The sequence below is a fragment of the Pristiophorus japonicus genome, chromosome 1 (assembly GCF_044704955.1).
Source record: "Pristiophorus japonicus isolate sPriJap1 chromosome 1, sPriJap1.hap1, whole genome shotgun sequence".
Lineage (NCBI taxonomy): Eukaryota > Metazoa > Chordata > Chondrichthyes > Pristiophoridae > Pristiophorus > Pristiophorus japonicus.
The window spans coordinates 375330347-375354362 of NC_091977.1; the positions used below are offsets into that span (position 1 = coordinate 375330347).

The 24016-nt window shown below is 40.1% G+C and overlaps 1 protein-coding gene across 1 annotated transcript in view; it reads right to left on the reverse strand.

Moving 5' to 3' along the window:
• zbtb10 (zinc finger and BTB domain containing 10) overlaps positions 1–24016 on the reverse strand; it is a 67404-nt gene continuing 43388 nt past the window's right edge. The window contains exons 3-5 of the mRNA XM_070891030.1: positions 21608–21676; positions 6543–6718; positions 1–4911 (exon numbers count right to left, since the gene is read on the reverse strand). Of these exons, the coding sequence (XP_070747131.1) occupies positions 4567–4911; positions 6543–6718; positions 21608–21676 (590 nt within the window). The 3' untranslated portion in view covers positions 1–4566. The remainder of the gene's footprint in view (positions 4912–6542; positions 6719–21607; positions 21677–24016) is intronic.

Sequence of the window (24016 nt, forward strand, 5' to 3'; positions counted from 1 at the left end):
TTAAATATTTAATTCACGCCAAAATTTTAAAAACATTTCCTGTTATTACCCTTCAAAAGAAAAAGAAAATTGTTTTAATAAGCTCATGACAGAAGTAAATGGAAGAATATCCAAGAAATGATGACTCAGCATTTAGCAATTTGCATTTCAGAATAATTGTCCTGTACGAATATTGTAAATGTACTCTGTCATCGCATATCTTTGGTAGTTATGGTTACTGAAATCTAAAGTTGAGGAAGATGGATTACAGTCCATCTTTGGAACAGAAAGTCTTACCTTACCAGCTATAGCCTGAATTATGTGGCAAGGTGCTTATTAATACGAAAGAACACTAAATCAAATTCTAGTTACTGGTCTAATACATTATTAGAGAACAAAGAGGAAGTTGCATGCCTACAATGTCAGTTGGCAGATAGTAAGTGGAAACCTAAAAGTTGGAAGAACATTAAAATGTCCTCAGAAGCAAATAAAAACAACCATGACTAGACTGCAAGGAAAGCTCTAGTGTTGGGGATGATCTGAGACTGCACTACATTCTGAAAAAAAATAGGCTGTAAAAGGAACTACTCAAAATAGCATTTTATGCAGACTTGACATCAAAGGGGCCTCAACATTTACACTGCCATTTCTGTACTTGCATTTATTAAAGCCAAGGTAAACATTTACTGTAACATGCACAATTCTTAATGTGGTGACACAACTGTGCCCCCATTTACAAACATGGTAAAGGGCAGCAATACGACCTGTAATAGTATAGTCAAGACTGCATAAAGGGTTACTTTATACAATTCCAAAATTATCTTTATCTTAATTTTCCACAAGACTGCTTCTAATATTAAAAGGAAATGCACTTTTCAGAATCCTAAAAGTAATAAAGGGATATATGTATACACGTAAGCTATCAGTTACCTCTTGTTTGGATTAAGAATTGCTTGTCAGATAGGCAGGAAACAGACATTTTGTGTTAAACCTCTCCTGAAATAGGATGACATCAATGATAGAGCCAACACAAATATACATGGAATACTACCAAAAAGTGGTATTAAATATTTGAAAAAAAAAGGATAAATATTTGAAAAGGGGGTATAAGGAAATGGCAGGGGAATGGGACTAAGTGTCTAGCTCTTTCAGAGAGCCAAAAGAGGCATGATGAGCCAAATGGCCTCATTTTGTTCTGTAATCAAAAAATTCAACAAGCCAAGATCAAACCTGGGACCTTGATCTGTATTGGTGGCGTCCAGAAATTTCTCATTATACCAAATACATTTCCTAATCTCTATAAGCAGAACTTAATGTTACAGAAAAAGATCCCCCACAACATCGCTCCAGAGCGTTTCTATTCAGTTCTAAAGTACAATGCAGAGCTCCTTCCATAGCTAACTGAGGAAATATTACATCTGATGTGGCACTGAGTTGTACTTGTGCAGACCAGGGGGTTCCAAGTTTGATTTGTGCTGAATTAGTTGATCTCAACCAAGACAACTATGGGAGAAAAATCAGCCAGCGTTCCTGATCACTTTCAGCAATACCAACCAAAAAGAACGTATGTGTCGATATCTGGAGAAAGTAGGATCAGGGTCAGCTTTGATGCCTCACAGGCACATATATGAAGACTGGCTACATGCTCACGGTACTAGAGATGCTGGAGCTTGTGGAACAATACATCAGGATCCTCAGATTAGGACAGAAGAAAACCTGCATGAAAAAAGACAAAGAGGGAATGCTGAGGAGACAGCATTCCATAATCCAAAATATAACAACGGGAACTATTTAACAGAACACAATTTTCCTTTAAATTAATGGTCTTTTATTTTCTCCAGTGCTGCAGTCTTTAAAGAAATTAACACTGTGGTTGCCTTATTCAGTCAAGTGGGTACGTGTACATGGTCTTTATAGAAATTTTGGACGTGTTAGAAATAAAGTAGAACTGGCTGCAGCCATATATCGAAGAAATCCAGTTTACCCAACAAGTTGCCATTCTCATTAGATGTCTGACCATTTATAGCAACAATAAATGGCAGCTATCAATAGTATCTAATTGTTTCCATTTCAGCCAGTACCATCTCTTTTCTAGAATAATTTGTTGAGATTGGACTCATGATTTCATTCTCAGGGTCTTTTAGATCACGGTCATAAAATGGTTGTTCTTTATTTCTCAGTACACAGCCCAGCTTTCTGAAATCAACCTCTACTCCAAATGTAGGAGCATCTTCCCAAAGGGTAACACTAAAGGGAAAACAATTAACAGAGACTTCATCATCTACAAAATCAGGAAACAAATTACTGATATAATTGTAGCTTAACAGTTTTAAGATCTTAATAAAAGAAAATTTCTGCCTTTCCTTATTATGCCAGCCCCTTCAACTGTCCCATTGTCATCAGCTATGGAGTACTCAAAAGCAGTTGCAGCTACAGCAGAAGTGCTTTTGTTGGGGAGGGGGAACAAACAATTTTCTGGCTTTTACAAAGGGTTTATATGGTTTTTAGGTCCTACTATATCCATCCTTGAAAATGCCTGGATTGAAGGAACACCCCAAAATTCTCAATTGCATACTCGTTAAGCAGACCATGTCTGTTGAAGTAGCTCCACTTTAAGACTATCAAATCATTTAGCTTTAATTCAATAAATTGTCAGTTATTTGATACTGATCTGTCTCTGTATTATGCTTATTTAATTTGAAGTGGGTTACAAGCAGAAATTGCATGATTCGATCAAATAATCCTCCTCTTCCCCATTCCCAGCAATTTCAATTTTCACATTGGATCTGTGGTACTACAGACCCCACTTAAATATCCAAAGGAAAGAAAATACCAACTTGTCTTTAAACAAAAGTGCAAACTGAACAGAGCTGCAAATATATAAACATAATATTAGTAGTCCATCATCTTTCTCAGAGTTTAGAACAAGGCCAAACTCAATAATACAGATAAACTGAAGGTCCATAGTTTTAAGTTTTTTTTGGTAAAACCACTATTATGCAATGGTATTTTCCTAATGTAGTGTGTAAAGAGATTCAGAATCAAGAATGCCAGGGGAGGAGCATGCAACTTGTACATTAAATAGATCATTAAGTAAGGTGGTAAGCTTTTTTATATTTCATACCCAATTAAGACAGAACATCCCATTCAACATTGCTTTTTCCTCCTTTAAAAAGGGAGAAAGTAATATTCATTGCTTTTTGGTTAATCAGAATTCAGTTGCACTGGTGACTAATTTATTCAGTAAGACCCAGTCTGCTTCATAACAAGTAAATGGCCATTTAAAAATTGCACATCCAACTGTTTCCTCTCGGTTCTCAGAAATAAGATTATATATAGCATGGTCTCTGTTAACTATGCCACACAGTGAATTTATTTTGTTTAAACTCTACAAATCAGCAGTTATTTACTTAAGCTGCCATTCATTTTGCAGTTTATTTCCCCATGAGCTGCAATAAGATTGTATGTTGGCATTATTCATTTTAAAGAGCACAAAAAAACTTTAAAAACTTAAAAGTTACTAGCACCTACACAATATTAGACAGGTTTTCTTGTCTGGAAGTTTGAGACTTGAAAATGCATAGAAAAGACAAATACCTCAGAAGACAAATTTCAGACCCAATCCTTTCAGTAATTTCAAACCCCAATCATACCTCCATCACTGTTTTAGGTGATGATGGTAAGACACGAACTGCAGTACTGTGTGCAGTTTTGCTCACCTATCATAGGAAGGATATTATTGCCTCCAAGTAGAAAGGTGAGCAAAGATCCTGAGTGCAGGAATTTAAGTCATAAGGAAAGGCTAAGGAAATTGAAATAATTTTCTTTGGATAAAAGAGCAAATTTAAGGTGCCCCAAGTGGTGTTTTAAAGATTGTAAACGGAATTGGCAAACTGATGCAGTCAAATGCTCACTATGGTAAAGGAATACCAGAGAACTTAAAAATGAGAACTAGAAGGAACTGCATACAGAACTGTTTCACCCAAAGGTTAACATTAATAATGGAATAATCATCAGGAAAGGCTAGTGAAGTACACAATATAAATGAGTTCAAGAGACAACTAGGTGAGTTTTTTTTGAGAATACATTGAAAAGATAGGTAAAAGCAGGGGTTGACTTACCCAGAAATCATAGGTTTGTTTGGGCCTAATTGCCTTCTTCTGTTACTAGCAATTGTGTGTTCTCAAACTGTATTTTGTTTTATATCCCAGTCAGTGAGACAGCCTCCTGCACTCCTGTACAATAGCTGTACTTCAAGTCACACACTACTGCATTTTCGTACAATAGTTTTCCAAATAGATTCTCAGGGGAAAAGAAAATTGTAATTTCAATCCCAGTTATTCTAAGGAATTGCCCATCACTGACTCCAATATACTGTCATCATTACTGGTGTGAAACCACACTTACTACAATTAAAATATCAATAATTAGCCAATATTCATAACTATCAGCAAAAAATGGAAAATTTAGTGTTTTGTTGCCAATCCATAATCATTGCAATTCAGATAAAATTCATAGGGTTTGTCTATACAGTGAACAACCATAATTATACTTTTCAGTTTTATAACACAAGGGCTTAAGTGCCAGCTAGTCATTGTCTAATATGACATATGTCTCACTAGCCCCAGCATTTTCCCATTGCTCTCTATCCATCTCCCCTCCTCCTTCTTCATCTGCTACATCTTCGTCAACCATTCTCTCATTTTCTTCCTGCTCCAGTCCTCCTGGATCTTCTTGTTCTTCCTGCTTAAAAAATTCTGGATCAACCATCAGGTCCATACCATCATGGTCACCTTTTGGCTGTCTGTCACCCCCAGAACAATCCAAACATACGCCGTAGCGCCGAGATCCATGCCTAATTCCAACACTGGCTGCCAGAGTGAAGAATTTTTTACAAACCATACACTTGTACTTTTTATCCTTCTTGTGCACCTGAAGAAAAAGCAAATCACACAATATTAACGTGTGAAATACATTTCTACAAAAACAGAATATAAATTTGCAAATCCTGCAGTCAACATTTGTTTTCTGATTTAGCTAGTGGTTAAAGTATTGACTGCTAGTGCACAGTAACAATTATTCAGCAGTTCTATTGAATATACAAATGAATGTTTGTACAAAGAGAAAATTGCTGAATTTGTTTTACAATATAGGAAGAGGAAATTGGAATCTTGATAATGCCTCAGTTGAGAATCCAAGTCTACAATGAGCACATTTTTCAGACCAAGGACCGTCAGCCGAGGTTGTAGAATTCTAAACTTCATCTTAAAAGGTGACTGAAGCTCTGTGTAAAGTTCTAAAGGTTAGAATGCTTCCCCTGTTGATGCCGAGAGCTTACTCATCCCTAAAGACGGTTTTGTTTACCTCCTAACCTAAAAAGAAGCATAGTTCAAGAAATGTAGTCACTATAGAGTAAGCAGGGCCAGTTGAAGACATTGGAACACTCTGGGTTACGGGAGCCGTTACCATAAATGGAAGGTGTGCTGCAGAGCCAGCGACATCAAACTTACCATACAATGCAAGATGCACAATGAGAACACAGAAAACACAACTTTTACTTATCCAACACCTTAAACAAGGGAAACATCACAAAGTGCTTCACAGAGATATAATCAAAATAAATGGATACCGAGCCAACAGATATTAGGAGGGGGTGACCAAAAGCTTGTTCAGAGGTGGGCTTTAAGAGGGTCTTAAATGAGAGGAAGGTGGAAAGGCAGGTGTTTTGGGAGGGAAGTCCAGAGCAACTGAAGACATGACTACTAAAGATGGGCTAAAAGTGGGAGGAACCCACAAGATCAGAACTGGAGGAGAGAGAGAGCACGGGGCAGTTTGCAAGGCTGGAAGAGGTTAGAGATAGGAAGGGGCATGGCCATGAAAAGACTTAAACATGAGAAGAATTGTAAACTAAAGATACTGGGAGATAGGTAGCTAATGTCGGTCAACAAGGATAGGTATGGAATAGAATATGGGAAGCAGAGTTTTGGACAAGCTGAAGTTTATGGAAGGTGAAGGATGGGAGGATAACTAGGAGAGCATTGGAATATATTGAGTCTGGAGGTGAAAAAGGCATGGATGCGGGTTTCAGTGGCAGATGGACTTAGGTACGGGCAGAGGTGGAAGCAGCCAAACCTCCCACTACTCCATAATCCTGGAAAACAAAGATAATCCCCGACTGCTTTACTCCACTTCCAACATCTTTCCCCTTCACCCTCACCTCGAACAAGAACGAGCTCATTCACTACTCGAGGTTTGTCTCCTGTTTTTAAATTATGTTGGATAGCAATATGAATGCTGCCTATTATAAATTAAATATATCCCCCCCACCAAACTTTTGCTACGTAAAGTATAATTAACACAATTAAAATAGCCACTGAATAAATGGCTCAGCATTCTCGAGTTTTCATTTAAGAGAAGAAACACTCATTGATTCACGCAAAACAAAACCTGTATGGCATACAACCATGTTTGTCTTCAAACAAACTTATGCCGAATTTGAAGCACAAGACTCTAAAATCTTTATCCATGCAAGTACAATTCTTGAAAACAGCAACTGTACTTACCAAGGAATGTCTCTTTACATGTTCTCTTCGAGTGAACAACTTTCCACAGATGTCACAAGCAAAGGATCGCACTCCAGTATGTATTAGCTGGTGCCTCTTCAACGTGCGTCGATACTTGGCAATGTAATTACAATGCGGGCACTTGAATTTGTTTTGACTACCAATTGAAGCATCACCTAGCAGACAAAATTCATGCACAGTATATTTACTACATTTCTATTAAAACTGTGAACAATATTTTATTTTCTGTTACTGATATTGCCAACAATGAAAATACTTTCTCTACATGATGCACACAAATAGCAAAGTTAATCGAGTCTTTTTGGATTATGTACAACTGAAGATTCTTGGAAATTCAGCTATCTTTATAGCAGCATAAAAAGTACGCATTAGAGGCACAATTCAGTCAATTGCAACATATTGCAACATATATTCTTTGTATATATATGCTGAGTATAGGGGACCTAATGCCTTCAACAGGTTTAAACGGACTGCTTCCTATATATGATGGACATTACAAGCAATGTCCCTGAAACTGCTCAGCCATAAAATGGACCGAAAAAAGCAGAAATTTTAACGTAACTCGTCATCTCAATTTTGCATGCCTTCCCTCTCGTCCATAAACTGCAGCTATTAAAGTTTTATCTACAGCTTGTGGAAGTTACTGGCTTTTGTAGCACTTAGCTTTGAAATTATTTTGAAGTGGATTGGACACCCACTCCCTCTCCCAGCAAAACAATCGGCCATAACTCAGACAAATGCTATTAGCAGTGACTTATCTACAAACTGGACTGATTTGACAGATTTTGTGGGAGGTTGCTTTTACATAAGAAATAGGAGGAGCATGCCATTTGGCAACTCGAGCCTGCTGCGCCATTTAAGATGATCATGGCTGATCTGATCGTGGGCTCAGCTCCACTTCCCTGCCCGCTCCTCATAGCCCTTCACTCCTTTATCGATCAGAAATCTGTCTATCTCCACCTTAAATATATTTAGACCCAGCCTCCACAGCTCTCTGGGACAGAGAATTCCACAGATTTACGACCCCAAGAAATTCCTCCTCAACTCTGTTCTAAATGGGCAACCCCTTGTTCTGAATCTATGCCTCCTACTTGTAGATTCCCCCACAAGTGGAAACATCCTCTTCTGCATCTACCTTGTCGAGCCCCCTCAATATCTCATATGTTTCAATAAGATCATCTCTCATTTTTCTAAACTCCAATGAGTATAGGCCCAACCTTTCTTTATAAGTCAACCCCTTTTTGGGAGCAGAAGCTTCAGTGCCTTTGTGGAATGCTTTCCTAAACACCATGCTCATAGCCAATTCTATCAAACCTGGCGTGAAGGAGTAGCATATTGACCCAGACCACTCGTTGTTAAATGAAAAAACAAGATTTGATAATCTTGTATCATCTTTCAGAAATAAGTCTAAACCAGACTTTGTATTTCAAAAAGTCATGCAATAGATCTGGCTGTAGTGAAAGTTAAATGAATTAATTCCGCTGTGCATTGAAACTTAACAGAATGATCACAACATCTGGAGTCAGCAGAGATTGCATTATAATTACAAGTACAATTGCAGCCTGTTCACTTGTGGAATTGCTGAGGCATGTTTTATCTGCAACAAATGCACAAAATGCTTCCGAGCATACCAATGTTTTATTTTTTATTAGTTTTATTCACAAGTAGCGATAACTGAGATAGGACAATTCCGATTCATGCTTAAAATTTCACTGCAAGAACCATCTTCTGTTCCCAATCCAAGGACATTATCTAAATCTCATTATTGATCAATGACTGGTAATGAATTTTGTAGTATTCCTCCACTTTGTGTGAAGCTACTCTCCCAATTTGTCACAACTGTCTTTCCCACTGGATTCTGAATAATATTATGACTCTTTCAATGCAAAACAGTCATGAAACTGCATTTAAGAATTTGAGTTTCAGCTCGTAGTTTCCATTTCAACATAACTAAACACCCAAGTCAGTAAGCCAATCTGCTTAAAGCAAGATTTCCATTTAGGTCCAGCTGTTCTCACTCAAAACCGTTCTTTAGATTGCTTCACTTCTTGAAAGATGTAAACTAAACTTAACCTTCACAGGATAGACTGTTGAGAATTAGCTGTCTATTTTCAAATTTTCAAATATATGTTACTTGAAAACAAACCTAAAACTCTGAATTCAGTATAAAATGTTTCTTCAAGAAATTTATGGCAGTGGGAACCCATTTGGCCCATCATGCCTGTATCAGCATCAGCCGTTGAACTGTAGCTAGCTAATCACATTTCCCTGCCATTTCTACATATTATTTGTTTGCCCATTCAAATTTAGAAAAAATTTTATTCCTGGGATATGGACGTCGCTGGCAGGGCCAGCATTTACTGCCCATCCCTAATTGCCCTCGAGAAGGTGGTAGTGAGCCGCTTTCTTGAACCGCTGCAGTCTGTGTGGTGAAGATACTCCCATCGAATTGTTAGGTAGTCCCAGAATTTTGAACCAGCGTTGATGAAGGAATGGCGATATATTTCCAAGTTACCGTGGTGTGTAATTTGGAGGAACTTGCATGTGATGGTGTTCCCATGCGCCTCTGCCCTTGTCCTTCTAGGTGGTAGAGGTCACAGGTTTGGGAAGTGTTGTCGAAGAAGCTGTGGCAAGTTGCTGCAGTGCATCTTATAGATGCTACACACTGCACCCATGGTCATCATCATCATAGGCAGTCCCTCGAAATAGAGGCTTGCTTCCACTCTAAAAGCGAGTTCTCAAGTGACTCTACACTCCAATACGAGAATTAGTCTCTGTCTGCCTCACCTGTGACAGTCATTGAAAGAAAGTGTGGGTGGTGAATCTGGTTTGCCTGCACATTTTCTGCATGCTCTCAGCGACGAGAGTCAAGGTGCTCAGCGCCCTCCTGGATACTCTTCCTCCACTTAGGGCGGTCTTTGGTCAGGTGTCGGTGGGGATGTTGCACTTTATCAAGGAGGCTTTGAGGGTGTCTTTGAAACGTTTTCTTTGCCCACCTGGGGCTCCCTTGCCATGTAGGAGTTCAGAGTAGAGCGTTTGCTTTGGGAGTCTTATATCGGGCACGCGGACAATGTGGTCCGCCCAACAGAGTTGGTTGTGCGTGGTCAGTGCTTCGATGCTGGCCTGAGCGAGAACACAGACATTGGTGTGTCTATCCTCCCAGGGGATTTGCAAGATCCTGCGGAGACATCGTTGGTGGTATTTCTCCAGCGATTTGAGGTGTCTACTGTATATGGTCCACGTCTCAGCCATACAGGAGGGTGGGTATCACTACAGCCCTGTAGACCATAAGCTTGGTGCCAAATTTGAGGGCCTGATCTTCAAACGCACTCTTCCTCAGGCGACCGAAAGCTGCGCTGGCGCACTGGAGGTGGTGTTGAACCTCGTCGTCGATGTCTGCCCTTGCTGATAATAGGCTCCCGAGGTATGGAAAGTGGTCCACATTGTCCAAGGCCGTGCCGTGGATCTTGATGACTGGGAGGTAGTGCTGCGTGGCAGGGTCAGGTTGGTGGAGGAACCTTTGTCTTATGGATGTTTAGCGCAAGAACCATGCTTTCATACGCCTTGGTGAAGATGTTGATGACGTTGGAGTTCAGCCTTTGAATGTGCGCAGATGCGAGCGTTGTCCATGTACTGTAGTTCAACGACAGAGGATAGAAACATAGAAAATAGGTGCAGGAGCAGGCCATTCAATATGATCATGGCTGATCATGCAACTTCAGTACCCCACTCCTGCTTTCTCTCCATACCCCCAGATCTCTTTAGCCGTAAGGGCCACATCTAACTCCCTTTTGAATATATCCAACGAACTGGACTCAACAACTTCTGTGGTCGAGAATTCCAGAGGTTCACAATTTTCTGGGTGAAAAAGTTTCTCCTCATCTCGGTCCTAGATGGCTTACCCCTTATTCTTAAGACTGTAACCCCTGGTTCTCAACGTCCCCAACATCAGGAACATTCTTCCTGCCTGTCCAATCCCGTTAGAATTTTATATGCCTCTATGAGATCCCCTCTCATTCTTCTAAATTCCAGTGAATATAAGCCTAGTCGATCCAGTCTTCCTTCATATATCAGTCCTGCCATCCCGGGAATCAGTCTGGAGAACCTTTGCCTCACTCCCTCAATAGCAAGAATGTCCTTCCTCAGATTAGGAGACCAAAACTACACACAATACTCAAGGTGTGATCCCACAAAGGCCCTGTACTACTGCAGCAAGACCTCCCTGCTCCTATACTCAAATCCTCTCGCTATGAAAGCCAACATGCCATTTGCTTTCTGTACTGCCTGATGTACCTGCATGCCTACTTTCAATGACTGATGTACCATGACACCCAGGTCTCGTTGCACCTCCCCTTTTATTAATTTGTCACCATTCAGATAATAATCTGCCTTCCTGTTTTTGCCATCAGTGGATAACCTCACACTTATCCACATTATACTGCATCTTCCATGCATTTGCCCACTCACCTAACCTGTCCAAGTCAACCCTGCAGCCTCTTCGCATCCTCCTCACAGCTCACAATGCTACACAGCTTGGTGTCATCTGTAAACTTTGAAGATATTACATTCAATTCCTTTGTCTAAATCATTAATGTATAATGTAAATAGCTGGGGTCCCAGCACTGAGCCTTGCGGTACCCCACTAGTCCCTGCCTGCCATTTTGAAAAGGACCCGTTTATTCCCACTCTTTGCTCCCTGTCTGCCAACTAGTTCTCTATCCACGTCAATACATTACCCCCAATCCCATGTGCCTTAATTTTGCACACTAATCTCTTGTATGGGACCTTGTCAAAAGCCTTTTGAAAGTTCAAATACACCACAGCTACTGGTTCTCCCTTATCCACTCTACTAGTTACATTCTCAAAAAATTCTAGAAGATTTGTCAAGCATGATTTCCCTTTTATAAATCCATGCTGACTTGGACCAATTTCTGTCACTGCTTTCCATTGCGCTGCTATTACATCTTTAATAATTGATTCCAACATTTTCTCCACTAATCGGTCTATAATTCAGTTTTCTCTCCCTCCTTTTTTAAAAAGTGGGGTTACATTAGCTACCCTCCAATCCATAGGAATTGATCCAGAGTCCATGAAATGTTGGAAAATGACCACCAATGCATCTACTATTTCTAGGGCCACTTCCTTAAGTACTCTGGGATGCAGATTATCAGGCCCTGGGGATTTATCAGCCTTCAATCCCATCAATTTTCCTAACACCATTTCCTGACTAATAAGGATTTCCCTCAGTTCCTCATTCTCGCTGGACCCTCGGTCCCCTTGTATTTTCAGGAGGTCATTCGTGTCTTCCTTAGTGAAGACAGAATCAAAGTATTTGTTCAATTGGTCTGCCATTTCCTTGTTCCCTATTATGATTGCAAGGGACCGACATTAGTCTTCACTAATCTTTTTCTCTTCACCTATCTATAGAAACTTTTGCAGTCAGTATTTATGTTCCCTGCAAACTTACTCTCATACTCTATTTTCCCCCTCCTAATTAAACCCTTAGTCCTCCTCTGCTGAATTCTAAATTTCTCCCAGCCCTCAGGTTCATCCATGTGATCTTTAAATGTCTGCCATTGCCGATCTACCGTCAACCCTTTAAGCATCATTCGCCAGTCTATCCTAGCCAATTCACGTCTCATACCATCGAAGTTACCTTTCTTTAAGTTCAAGACCCTAGTCTCTGAATTAACTGTGTCACTCTCCATCTTAATGAAGAATTCTACCATATTATGGTCACTCTTCCCCAAGGGGCCTCGCACGACAAGATTGCTAATTAATCCTCTCTCTTATTACACAAGACCCAGTCTAAGATGGCCTGTTCTCCAGTTGGTTCCTCGACATATTGGTCGAGAAAACCATCCCTTATACACTCCAGGAAATCTTCCTCCACAGTATGGCTACCAGCTTGGTTAGCCCAATCTATGTGTAGATTAAAGTCGCCTATGATAACTGCTGTACCTTTATTGCACGCATCCCTAATTTCCTGTTTGATGCCACCCCCCAACCTCACTACTACTGTTTGGTGGTCTGTACACAACGCGCACTGATGTTTTCTGCCCTTTGGTGTTTCGCAGCTCTACCCATATAGATTCTACATCATCCAAGCTAATGTCCTTCCTTACTTTTGCGTTAATCTCCTCTTTAACCAGTAACACTACCCCACCTCCTTTTCCTTTCTGTATATTGAATATCCCTGGATGTTGAATTCCCAGTCTTGGTTGCCCTGTAGCCATGTTTCTGTAATCCCAATTACATCATATCCATTAACAGCTATCTGCGCAGTTAATTCATCTACCCGATTACGAATGTTCCTCACATTGAGACTCAGAGCCTTCAGGCTTGTTTTTTTTTTAAAAAAACATTCTTTGTCCTTTTAGAATTATGTTGTAATATGGCCCTTTTTGATTTTTGTCCTTGATTTCTCTGCCCTTCACTCTTACTTTTCTCCTTCCTACCTTTTACTTCTGCCCTCTTTTTACTTCCCTCTGCCTCCCTGCATAGATTCCCACCCCCCTGCCATATTAGTTTAAACCCTCCCCAACAGCACGAGCAAACACTCTGCCTCGGACATCGGTTCCAGTCCTGCCCAGGTGCAGACCGTCCGTCTGGTTTGTACTGGTCCCATCTCCCCCAGAACCAGTTCCAATGTCCCAGGATGGGACGATCTTGGATCTAGCCTGGAGGCGATGAAGGTTTTAAACAGGTTTCCACTGGTTCTATAGTTTAGTTCCATCTTGTAGATGGTACACACTGCGCCAGTGGTGGAGGGATCGAATGTTTAAGATGGTGGATGAGGTGCCAATCAAACGGGCTGCTTTGTCCTGGATGGTGTCGAGCTTCTTGAATGATGCTGGAGTTGCACTCATCCAGGCAAAGAGAGTATTCCATCACACTCCTGACTTGTGCCTTGGAGACGATGGAAAGGCTTTGGGGAGTCAGCAGGAGACACACTCGCTGCAGAATACACAGCCTCTAACCTGCTCTTGTGGCCACATTATTTATGTGGCTGGTCCAGTTAAGTTTCTGGTCAATGGTGAGTCCCAGGATGTTGATGCTGGGGGATTCAGCAATAGTAATGCCTTTGAGTGTTAAGGGGCGGTGGTTAGACTCTTGTTGGAGATAGCCATTGCCGGACACTTGAGTGGCATGAATTTTATTTGACACTTATTAGCCCAAGCCTGAATGTCGTCCAGGTCTTGCTGCATGTGAGCATGGATTGCTTCATTATCTGAGGAGTTGCGAATGGAACTGAACACTACAATCATCAGCAAACATGTCTTATGATGGAGGGAAGGTCATTTATTTACCTAATTCCCTTTTAAGTGTCATCACCTTCACTTGTGGTAGACCCCTGTGAAAAATATTATCTAATTTATCCCACCTTGATAATCTGCAGTCTAGGCCCCCTGATAACAGATAAATCCACAAGAACAACAATCTTCGACTGTTTATTCTCTTAAAATGATTCATATTTTGGAAAACCTCTATTAAGAGTCTGTTCTGGTGAATGATTTCCACCGCACCCCCCCCCGTCTTTTTTTCTTGATAATTATGATCTCCTATTCATGGCATCCGTCTAGTGTCCTTCCTAAAATTAGGTGTTTGAAACTGCATGCAATACTCCAAAGGTAGTTTTGTACAATATAATTTCCTTGCCTTTATATTCAATGTTCCCAAGTACTAAACCCAGAAGCCCATTGGCATTTTCTACCTGCAGCCTCAGATCCCTAGGGTATACCTCTAGCCACATCTCGCCATTCTGAAAAACATTTGTTTATTACTATTCTTTGTTTTCTGTCCCCTACCCTCCCTCTGTCCATACAATTATATTCCTTTTAATATCACATGCCTTAATCTTCATAACAGGTTCCCAAGGTGGCGCCTCACCAAATGCATTCTAGAAATCAATAGTGTCAATTGCATTTCAATCTGTGATTTCGTGAAAAGATATATTTTATGTTAGACCTGTTAATATAATTAGTATGTCTCTCATTCTTTCATCTCACCTCCCAAGTAGATGTGCAGCTAGATTTTGGGCTCTGACCCTCAGGCAGTTGTAGAAATAATTGCATCTGTTGCAAGACAGAGCCAGGCAGCAGTCAACAAATCTAGGCCAACAGGAAGTGGGTTTGGGAGGGAATGGGGACTGGTATCTCTAGAATGCATTGCGACTCAAGGTCGTATGGCCTTCCAGTCACTGTTGCATTGATCTGGAGCCATGGTCTCCAGTACTACTGACATAGCTCAAAGCTGCTGCAACGTGTGGGTGAGAGAAAATAGTGGTTGGGAGGCAGGTAGGACCAGAGAACAAGGGGGAACAGGACACCAGGACCGATAAGAAAACACAGGCTGGACCGAAACACCAAAAAGGAAAGGTTGGAAAAAGCTATGGTAGAAGTGCTGGGTGAAAAGCTGAAAACAGCAACTATTACCTTCCATTCACAGGAGCACAGGCAGCGCAGCATTAAAGGAAGCTGGAGATATGCTGGAGGCAGAGGACCAGAGGTGACGAACAACTTATATTTATAGAGCACCTTCAACATAGTGAAACATCCCAAGACGCTTCACAGGATTATTAGGAGATAAAAGATTTGACACCGAGCCAAAGTAGAAATTAGCACAGGTAACCAAAAGCTTGGTCAAAGTGGTAGGTTTTAAGGAACGTCTTGGAGGAAACAGCCATGATCTTATTGAATGATGGTGCAGACTCGAAGGGCTGAATGGCCTACTCCTGCACCTATTTTCTATGTTTCTATGTTTAGAGGTGTTTCGGGAGCAAGTTCCAGAGCTTGGGGTCAAGGTAACAGAAGGCACGGCCACCAATGGTTGAGCGATTAAAATCAGGGATTCAAGAGGCCAGAATTAGTAGAGCGCAGATATCTCAGGAGGGTTGTAGAGCTTGAGGAGATGAGAGAGATGGGGAGGGGGCGAGGCCATGGAGGAATTTGAAAACAAGGATGAGAACTTTAAAATCGAGACTTTGCTTAACCGGGAGCCATAGTAGGTCAGCGAGCACAGGGGTGATGGGTGCACAGGACTTGGTGAGAGTTAGGACACGAGCAGCAGAGTTTTGGATCACCTCTAGCTTATGTAGGGTCGAATGTGGGAGGCCAGCCAGGGATGGTCAAGTCTAGAGGTAACAAAGGCATGGATGATGGTTTCAGCAGATGAGCTGATGCAGGGGAGAAGACAAGCGATGTGGAGGTGGAAAAAGGCAGTCTTTGATATGGCGTGGATGTGTGGTCAGAAGCTCAGTTCAGGGTCAAATATCACACCAAGGTTGCGAACAGTCTGGTTCAGCCTCAGACAGATGCCAGGGAGAGGGATGGAGACGCTGACTAGGGTACAGAGTTTGTGGGGGGCACCGAAGACAATGGCTTCGGTCTTCCCAATATTTAATTGGAGGATATTTCTGCTCATCCAGTACTGGATGGCAGACAAGCAGTCTGACAATTTAGAGACCGGGGAAGGGTCATGAGAAGTGGTGGTGAGGTAGAGCTAGGTGTCGTCAGTGTACATGTGGAAACCGATGCCGCATTTTCGAATGATGTCGCCGAGCGGCAGCATGTAGGTGAGAAATAAGAGGGGGCCAAGAATAGATCCTTGAGGGACATCAGAGGTATTGATGCAGGAGCAGGAAGAGAAATCATTGCAGGTGATTATCTGGTGATGATTAGATAGATAAGAATGGAACCAGGCGAGTGCAGTCCCACTCAATTGGATGGCGGTGGAGAGGCATTGGAGGATGAAGTGGTCAACCATATCAAAGGCTGCAGACAGATTGAGAAGGACGAGGGATAGTTTGCCTTTGTCGTAGTCATTAAGGATGTCATTTGTGACTTTGGTAAGAGCCATTTTGGTACCGTGGCAGAGGTGGAAACATGATTGGAGGGATTCAAACATGAGCTCCATAAAAGGACATGGATTTGGGAGGCTTTACACTCTACAGAAACATCAAAAATGTACTACCTCCCTAAACTTTTCACGAGCCTACTGTTATACAGGAGCATCATCCCCAGTAACAGTGCATTATGCATGTTCATATATATTGCATGTGCCCCCCAAGATTGTATCTTTCTATAACGATTTGCGTTTCTTTCCTGCTGCTTCATTTTTTGTCCCCCTCTCCCTTTTGTTTGTGTGCCATCTTTTTCTGTGTTCAGCTCTTGCAGACACTTCTCACTGTTAGCATGATGATGATGATTTCCCTCGCTCTCCACATCTTTCCTTCCCTCCGTCTCTTCTGGGCAGACACAGTACTGAAAGAAAGTGCGCAGCCTCCATGTCAGGCCAGGGTGTGGGTGCAGAGAAGATGATGGTTATGGGTGATGGCAGCTGGGTAATTCAGGAGGAAGAGGCCTGGCAGCACTCACAGGGGACTGAAAATGGCAAATGAGGTTGACCTAGGTAAAAAATGCAACTTCCAAATCTGAAGAGCCTAAAGTTTTGGATATATTAAACAGCTTGGTTAGAGTATTCTGTGGGAAAAATCCATATGCTCGCCACAAAACAGTTTCATAGATTAAATGGTCTATATTTTTGTGTTAGTTGTTTTAATGAACTGGTCTGCAGATTATTTTTAAGAACCCTCAGAAAAATGTTTTTCTACATTAAAACTGACAATAGATTCAGATTTAGTGCACTCTATTTCTCATAAGCAAACCAACAGAGAATTGGCAACTACTTGGTACATTTTTATACTCGTCTTTTAATTTTTACTTGTAAACAAATTTGCAGAGCAAAATTATAGTCTAGTATAAAAAACATAAGAACATAAGAAATAGGCGCACGAGTAGGCCATTTTGCCCCTCGAGCCTGCTCCGCCATTTAATATCATGGCTGATCTGATCCGATCCTGGCCTCAACTCCACTTCCCCGCCCGCTCCCCATAACCTTCGACTCCCTTATCATACAAAAATCTGAATATATTTAAGGTGGAGATAGACATAGACTCAGCCTCTACAGCTCTTTGGAGTAGAGAATTCCAAAGATTCACAACCCTCAGACGAAATTCCTAATTTCTGTTTTAAATGAGCGATGCCTTACTCTGAAACTATGCCCCCCAGTTCCAGATTCCCCCATGAGGGGAAACATCCTATTCTGCATCTACCCTATCAACCCCCCTCAATCTTATATGTTTCAATAAGATCACCTCTCATTCTTCTAAACTCCAAGGAGTATTGGCCCAACCTGCTCAACATTTCTTCATATGACAACCCCTTCATCTCAGGAATCAACCTCGTGAACCTTCTCTGAACTGCCTCCAATGCAAGTATATCATTCCTTAAATAAAGAGCTCAAAATTTTACGCAGTACTCTAGCTGTGGTCTTACCAATGCCCTGTACAGTTGGAGCAGGACTTCCCTACTTTTATATTCATTCTCCTTGCAATAAAGGTCAGCATTCCATTTGCCTTCCTGATTACTTGCTGTACCTGCATGCTAACTTTTTGTGTTTCATGTACAAGAACCCCCAGATCCCTCTGTACTACAGCATTTTGTAATAGCTCCCCATTTAAATAATAATTTGCTTTTTTATTTCTCCTACCAAAGTGGATAACCTCACATTTTCCCACAGTATACTCCATCTGCCAAATTTGTGCCACTCACTGAGCCTATCTATATCCCTCTGTAGATTATTTGTCTTCCTCACAGCTTGCTTTCCCACGTATCTTTGTACAGTCAGCAAATTTGGTTACGTTACACTCGGTCCCTTCAGCCAAGTCATTAATATAAATTGTAAATAGTTGAGGCCCCAGCACGGATCCCTGTGGCACCCCACTAGTTAGCTTTCCAACCTAAAAATGACCCATTTATCCCGACTCTGTTTTTTCGTTAGCCAATCCTCTACCCATGCCAATATATTACCCCCAACCCCGTGAGCTCTTATCTTGTGCAGTAACCTTTTGTGTGGCACCTTATCGAATGCTTTCTGGAAATCCAAATATACGACATCAACTGGTTATCCTTTATCGACACTGCTCATTACATCCTCAAAGAACACCAGCAAATTTGTCATACATGACTTCCCTTTCATGAAACCATGCTGACTCTGCTTGATTGCCTTATGATTTTCTAAATGTCCTGCTATTACTTCCTTAACGATGGACTCCAATATTTTCCTAATGACAGATGTTAGGCTAAATGGTCTATAGCTCCCTGCTTTCTGTCTCCCTCCTTTTTTAAATAAGCGTGTTACATTTGCGATTTTCTAGTCCACTGGGACCTCTCCAGAATTCAGGGAATTTTGGTAGATTACAACCAATGCATTTCTTTTAAGACCCTAGGATGCATGCCATCAGGTCCAGGGGACTGGTCCACCTTTAGTCCCATTAGTTTGCCTAGTACTTTATCTCTAGTGATAGTTTTAAGTCTCCCCCCCCACCCCCACACTAGTTCCTTGATTATCAATTATTGGGATGTTTTTAGTGTTCTCTACTGTGAAGACCGATACAAAATATTTGTTCAAAGTCTTTGCCATTTTCCTGTTTATTAATTCTCCAGCTTCATCCTCTAAGGGACCAACGTTTACTTTAGCTACTCGTTTCCTTTTTATACACTTGTAGAAACTCAGTCTGTTTTTATATTTCTTGCTAATTTACTCTCATATGCTATCTTCTCTATCATTTTTTAATAATTTTTTTAGTCGTCCTTTGCTGGTTTGTAAAAATTTCCCAATCCTCTAGCCTTCCACTGTTCTTCGCAACATTGTATACCTTTGATTTCAATTTGATACCAGCACTTACTTCCTTAGTTAGTCAGGGATGGTTCATCCTTTTTTTAGTATTTTTATTTCTCACTGGAATAAATCTTTGCTGAGAGTTATGAAATATCTCCTTAAATGTTTGTCACTGCGTTTCTATAGTCTTACTCCAATATATTTTCTCAGTCCACTTTAACCAACTCTGCCTTCATACCTTTATAATTTACCTTTATATAAATTCAGGATACTAGTTTGAGACCTAGCTTTCTCACCCTCAAACTGAATTTAAAATTCTACTATGTTATGATCACTCGTCCTAAGAGGGTCCTTCACTACAAGATCATTAATTAATCCAGACTCGTTACATATTACCAGCTCCCTGGTTGGTTCCACAATGTATTCCAAGAAACTATCCCGCATACACTCTATGAACTTTTCCTCAAGGTTACCATTGCCAATTTGATTTGTCCAATCAGTATGAAGATTAAAATCGCCCATGATTATTGCTGTACCTTTCTTACAAGCCTCCATTATTTCTTAATTTAAAGGAAGTCCTTTGCAAGAATATGAAAGTATTCAGAACTATACACCACAATTAGATATTCAAACTGTGTGAAGGCATGCGAGTGAAGTGTCCATTTCGAGGCAATCCTATATGCAGCACAATTGCCACCATGACCACATCATACAGCTTTTATATTTTCCCTCAATATATTGTATTAAAACCATTAACTCAGTTGAGGCATTAAGACTGCAATGACCACACTGAAAGATCACACCCAATAAAATTCCATTTGCCTTATTGCAGTGTAGTTACACAATTATCCAAGCATAAAATACATAAAACATAATATAAAATAAAATAAAGTAGTTCTCCAGAGGTGTAGTTACAAGTAGGATGATTAACTGTTTTATAATAGGATTATTTATACCAGATAGGGCATAATATAACATTGATTTACAGTGACTGAATAAGTCAAATTCCATTTTTATTCAATGATATTCTGAAATATTTACTGGTGCTTTGGGGATTGAATTCCACAACTCTGTCCATTATTTTGTGAAAACCACTCCTTTTACATATTTTTCTTTTACTATGTATTTAATTTTCTCCCTTGCCAAAAGCTGAATACATGCAAAATGCAGGCATGTGCTCTGGTAGCACTGGATTTGCAGTGCTACTCCTGGGGGTTTAGAAGCATGAATGGCTTCTTGGGTCTAGCATCACAGTGGAAAGCAAACCTGAGGCTGAAATTAGGTTTAGCAAGAGGATCCCACATTTGGTGGGGCACTAGTTAGTGACTTTCTAAGGAATCTCTGCAAACATTGAATTTGGTATTTCACAATGTTCCTGGATGTCTGTTTCTCCCCTTTTAGGAAATTACTGTCAATAAAACACAAGCCACAGTGATACAGAATATTTCTGCTTGCTTTCAAAATTCAATTGATTTGTTTTTTTAATTTAAAAAAGGAGCCAAATTATGCCCAAAGACACTCACTGTCTAGAGTGTGTGTGTGGCCGAGTGTGTGTGGGTGCAAGAGATTACATAATTACCATTATTTACCATCAACAAAACAAAGGTGATAATCAAGTGGCACTGAAGACATTCCAGTTGCATAACAATTCAACTTTTTGGGGAGAAATAAATTAGAGCAAGGTAAAGACACTCCATCTAACAGATTTTCTGATGTTTATAGACATAAAAGCTTGCAATCAGTAGTGTCTTATTTATCTCTCATGTGTGCACGCGCACACACACACAGTAGAAAAATATAAACTTTATCTGACTAATGCTTTAGAAATTTATCTTCAATCTTCTTTTAAAAAATTCTGAATAACTCACCAGGAACTGTTAGAAGCCTTAGAAAAATATTCTAGTTTAGATACTTAAATAGTAATGACGGATCTTGGGAAATTGGTGCACTGTGTACCATCAGAGAGCGTTATTTGGCTTTTCAGCTCAGTCATAGCTCGGAACAAAAATATCAAGTCTAAGCCCAAAGTTTTTCGGAGCGGCTGTTGCCTTCAATTAAAAATTCTAATGAAGGCATTAAAGATACAAAAGAATTCAACAGATAAAATGTGTTATTTTATGTAATGTATTTTTTTCACCTCTAAAATAGAAATTCCAGTTTACATTGATTTCTTACATTGGAATTCCCATTAGAAATGTTTACATTGCATCTTGCAATGTGAAATCATGACAAAAATGTATCAGTTTGTGGACGGGAAGCATACTCCATTCACAATGTTTTTAAAAATAAACATTTATGAATGCTTATTACTTTGGGTTAAACACTGCAATTTCACGAAGATTTACTGGGAAAAAAAAACTTACCATTTAACCAGGTTTCTCTATTATGCGCTTCCTGTAACAGTCCAAATCTGAATTGATCTGAAGTTCCAGCTGGAAAGAGAACAATTACATCAATAACATTTTGTTTTATGGCTACCAGATTCCCCTTCTCCAATCTCCTCTCCCATAAGCATTGGTTAATTCATGGGGTATTATTCCACAAGCACCCAGCAGAACCTTGCCCAAGTTGCCCAAGATTCACAAAAGTCTAATGAATATCGACAGGCTATTTACAAATAGAGCACATCACAATAGAGCTCAAACCTAACCTCTCACCCCAGAGAGATTATGCATTTTCAGTAGCTGTTACTGGACAGTGTCCAGAAGCAGCAATCCTGACTGTTACTCTCATCTCCAACCCAGGGGTATAAAAGCAAATTATTGGTGCCCTACCCATTGCTTCAGCTGCATTTAGCTAATTTTGTACAAACCAGAGATGAGATCTAATCTATATGATTACATTTACTTAGCCATCCGGGGGCAGGGGAAGAGGGGGCTGCCACATGCATAATAATTTTTAAATCCCATACTTATTTGCTGATTTCTAAAGTTCACCAAACCAATTTTTAATATATGCATTTCAACTTGGGACTGACATTAACTGGAATTTAGAATGAAGCACAGAGTAAATATAGGCTCCAGCTGTTCAGCCAACCATCACAAAATCTATAGACATCACAGAGAACAATCTTCCAGTCCTGCAGGGTTCCATGATATAATTCAATTTTCTGACATACATTTATTTTGAACTTAAAAAAATAAAACAATCCTTGTTTAACTTTTATCTTGTTCTTTTCAATGACAGCAATTTTGAAGTTATCCTGCATTGTAGCTGTTTCATTGTCACCAGTTAGAATGGCTCGCAGAGGCTGACCATTATGTGCCATCTCTTGCTACAATTAAAAGTTTGTATAATGGGTAGCTATATTTTGGAAAATAACACTTCTATTTTACAAAAAATCTTTGCATGACTGACAATACCCATAAGTACTCTTGTTGAGATAACTACAAAATTATTAAATCATGTAATTAAATTGTATTTATATTCATATTTTTGGCTATTTAACACAAGGTAGTGGTAATGGTGAAAGAAATTGGAAAAATAAGTGCATACAACTGTTCCTGATAACATCTAGCTGATTTAACAATTTCTTTCCCGTTATTCTCTGGCTAGTTAAGAACCATACTGCCCAAGTTATAACCAATGGATCCTTTTGACAGTATCTGTAAGGTAGCTAGCTACCTGAAGCAATTTACACGATTTTGCTAGACAATACTGCAAGGCAAGTAGGTTAACGAGTTATATTTTGAGCTTAGGCGTCATTTGAGATCTCTTCATTCTGCAAATTTTACTCAGGAGGCAATGGGGAAGAGAAGGGAAAACAATCTTATTGCAATTATAAACACTTTGCAAGCAATACTGGTGAATCTGACAAAGGGAATGAATAATGACAAAGAGAAGTTACCTAAATGGGTATGGGATTACTCATTCTCATAGGTATGGTCTTACTTAAACTCACATGCAGTTCAACCTCCACACAGAAATGAATACTCAAGTCAGAGAGGGGGAAACAGTGATAATGGTCTTTATAGTTTCATAGCAGGGCAATCATTTTCATAAGCAATTAACATTACACACAGAAATTCTTGGAAGATTTTTATCATTAGAAAGCTCAAGTTGCACCAAGTCCAAAGAAATAATGAGAAGCAGAAAATAATTTTCGTATATAGACTGGATTGCAAAAATGGCAAATTATTCTTCCAACAAATTTAACACCAACATTTGCCACATTAAACAGAATTATCCTGAGGCAACATGGAAAACAGAAATTGGAGCAAGATTCTTTGGCCTAAACGTTGAGACCAGTTTGAGGGTAGCTCAAAAGCAATCAGGTCAATATATGGAACACTGTGGCCAGAGAAATCAATGGTCTTCAATTTAGGAGGACATCCTATGAACTGAAGTCGGCTTGATATTCTGAAGTATAAATAAAGCCTCCTCTCGTACAGAAAGCTCTGGTAAACAGTTTTTGGCAGATGGAGGCATGCAAAAAGGAGGGGGGGGGGCGCGGGATCACAACTAGCATAGCTTTAGGTTTGCCATCACTTTATGAAGCCCTTCATAGTAGTTTCTACATTATCCAAATGGACTTCCAAGTCCACAAGAGAACTAGATAAACTCAGCAGAGTTTGTCTGCAAAGTGGAATGCTTCTTGCAGTAAATTGGGCCCGTATCAGACACATAAGGTGTCTGGATAATATCCATGTTACTCTGAGAACTATTTCTGACAATCACATCTGAGCCTTAGTGATAGCTTATTTGTGGAAGGATACAACCCAAGATAATCCAAAAATCTTCTATAGGCATATAAATAGTAAACAGGTAGTAAG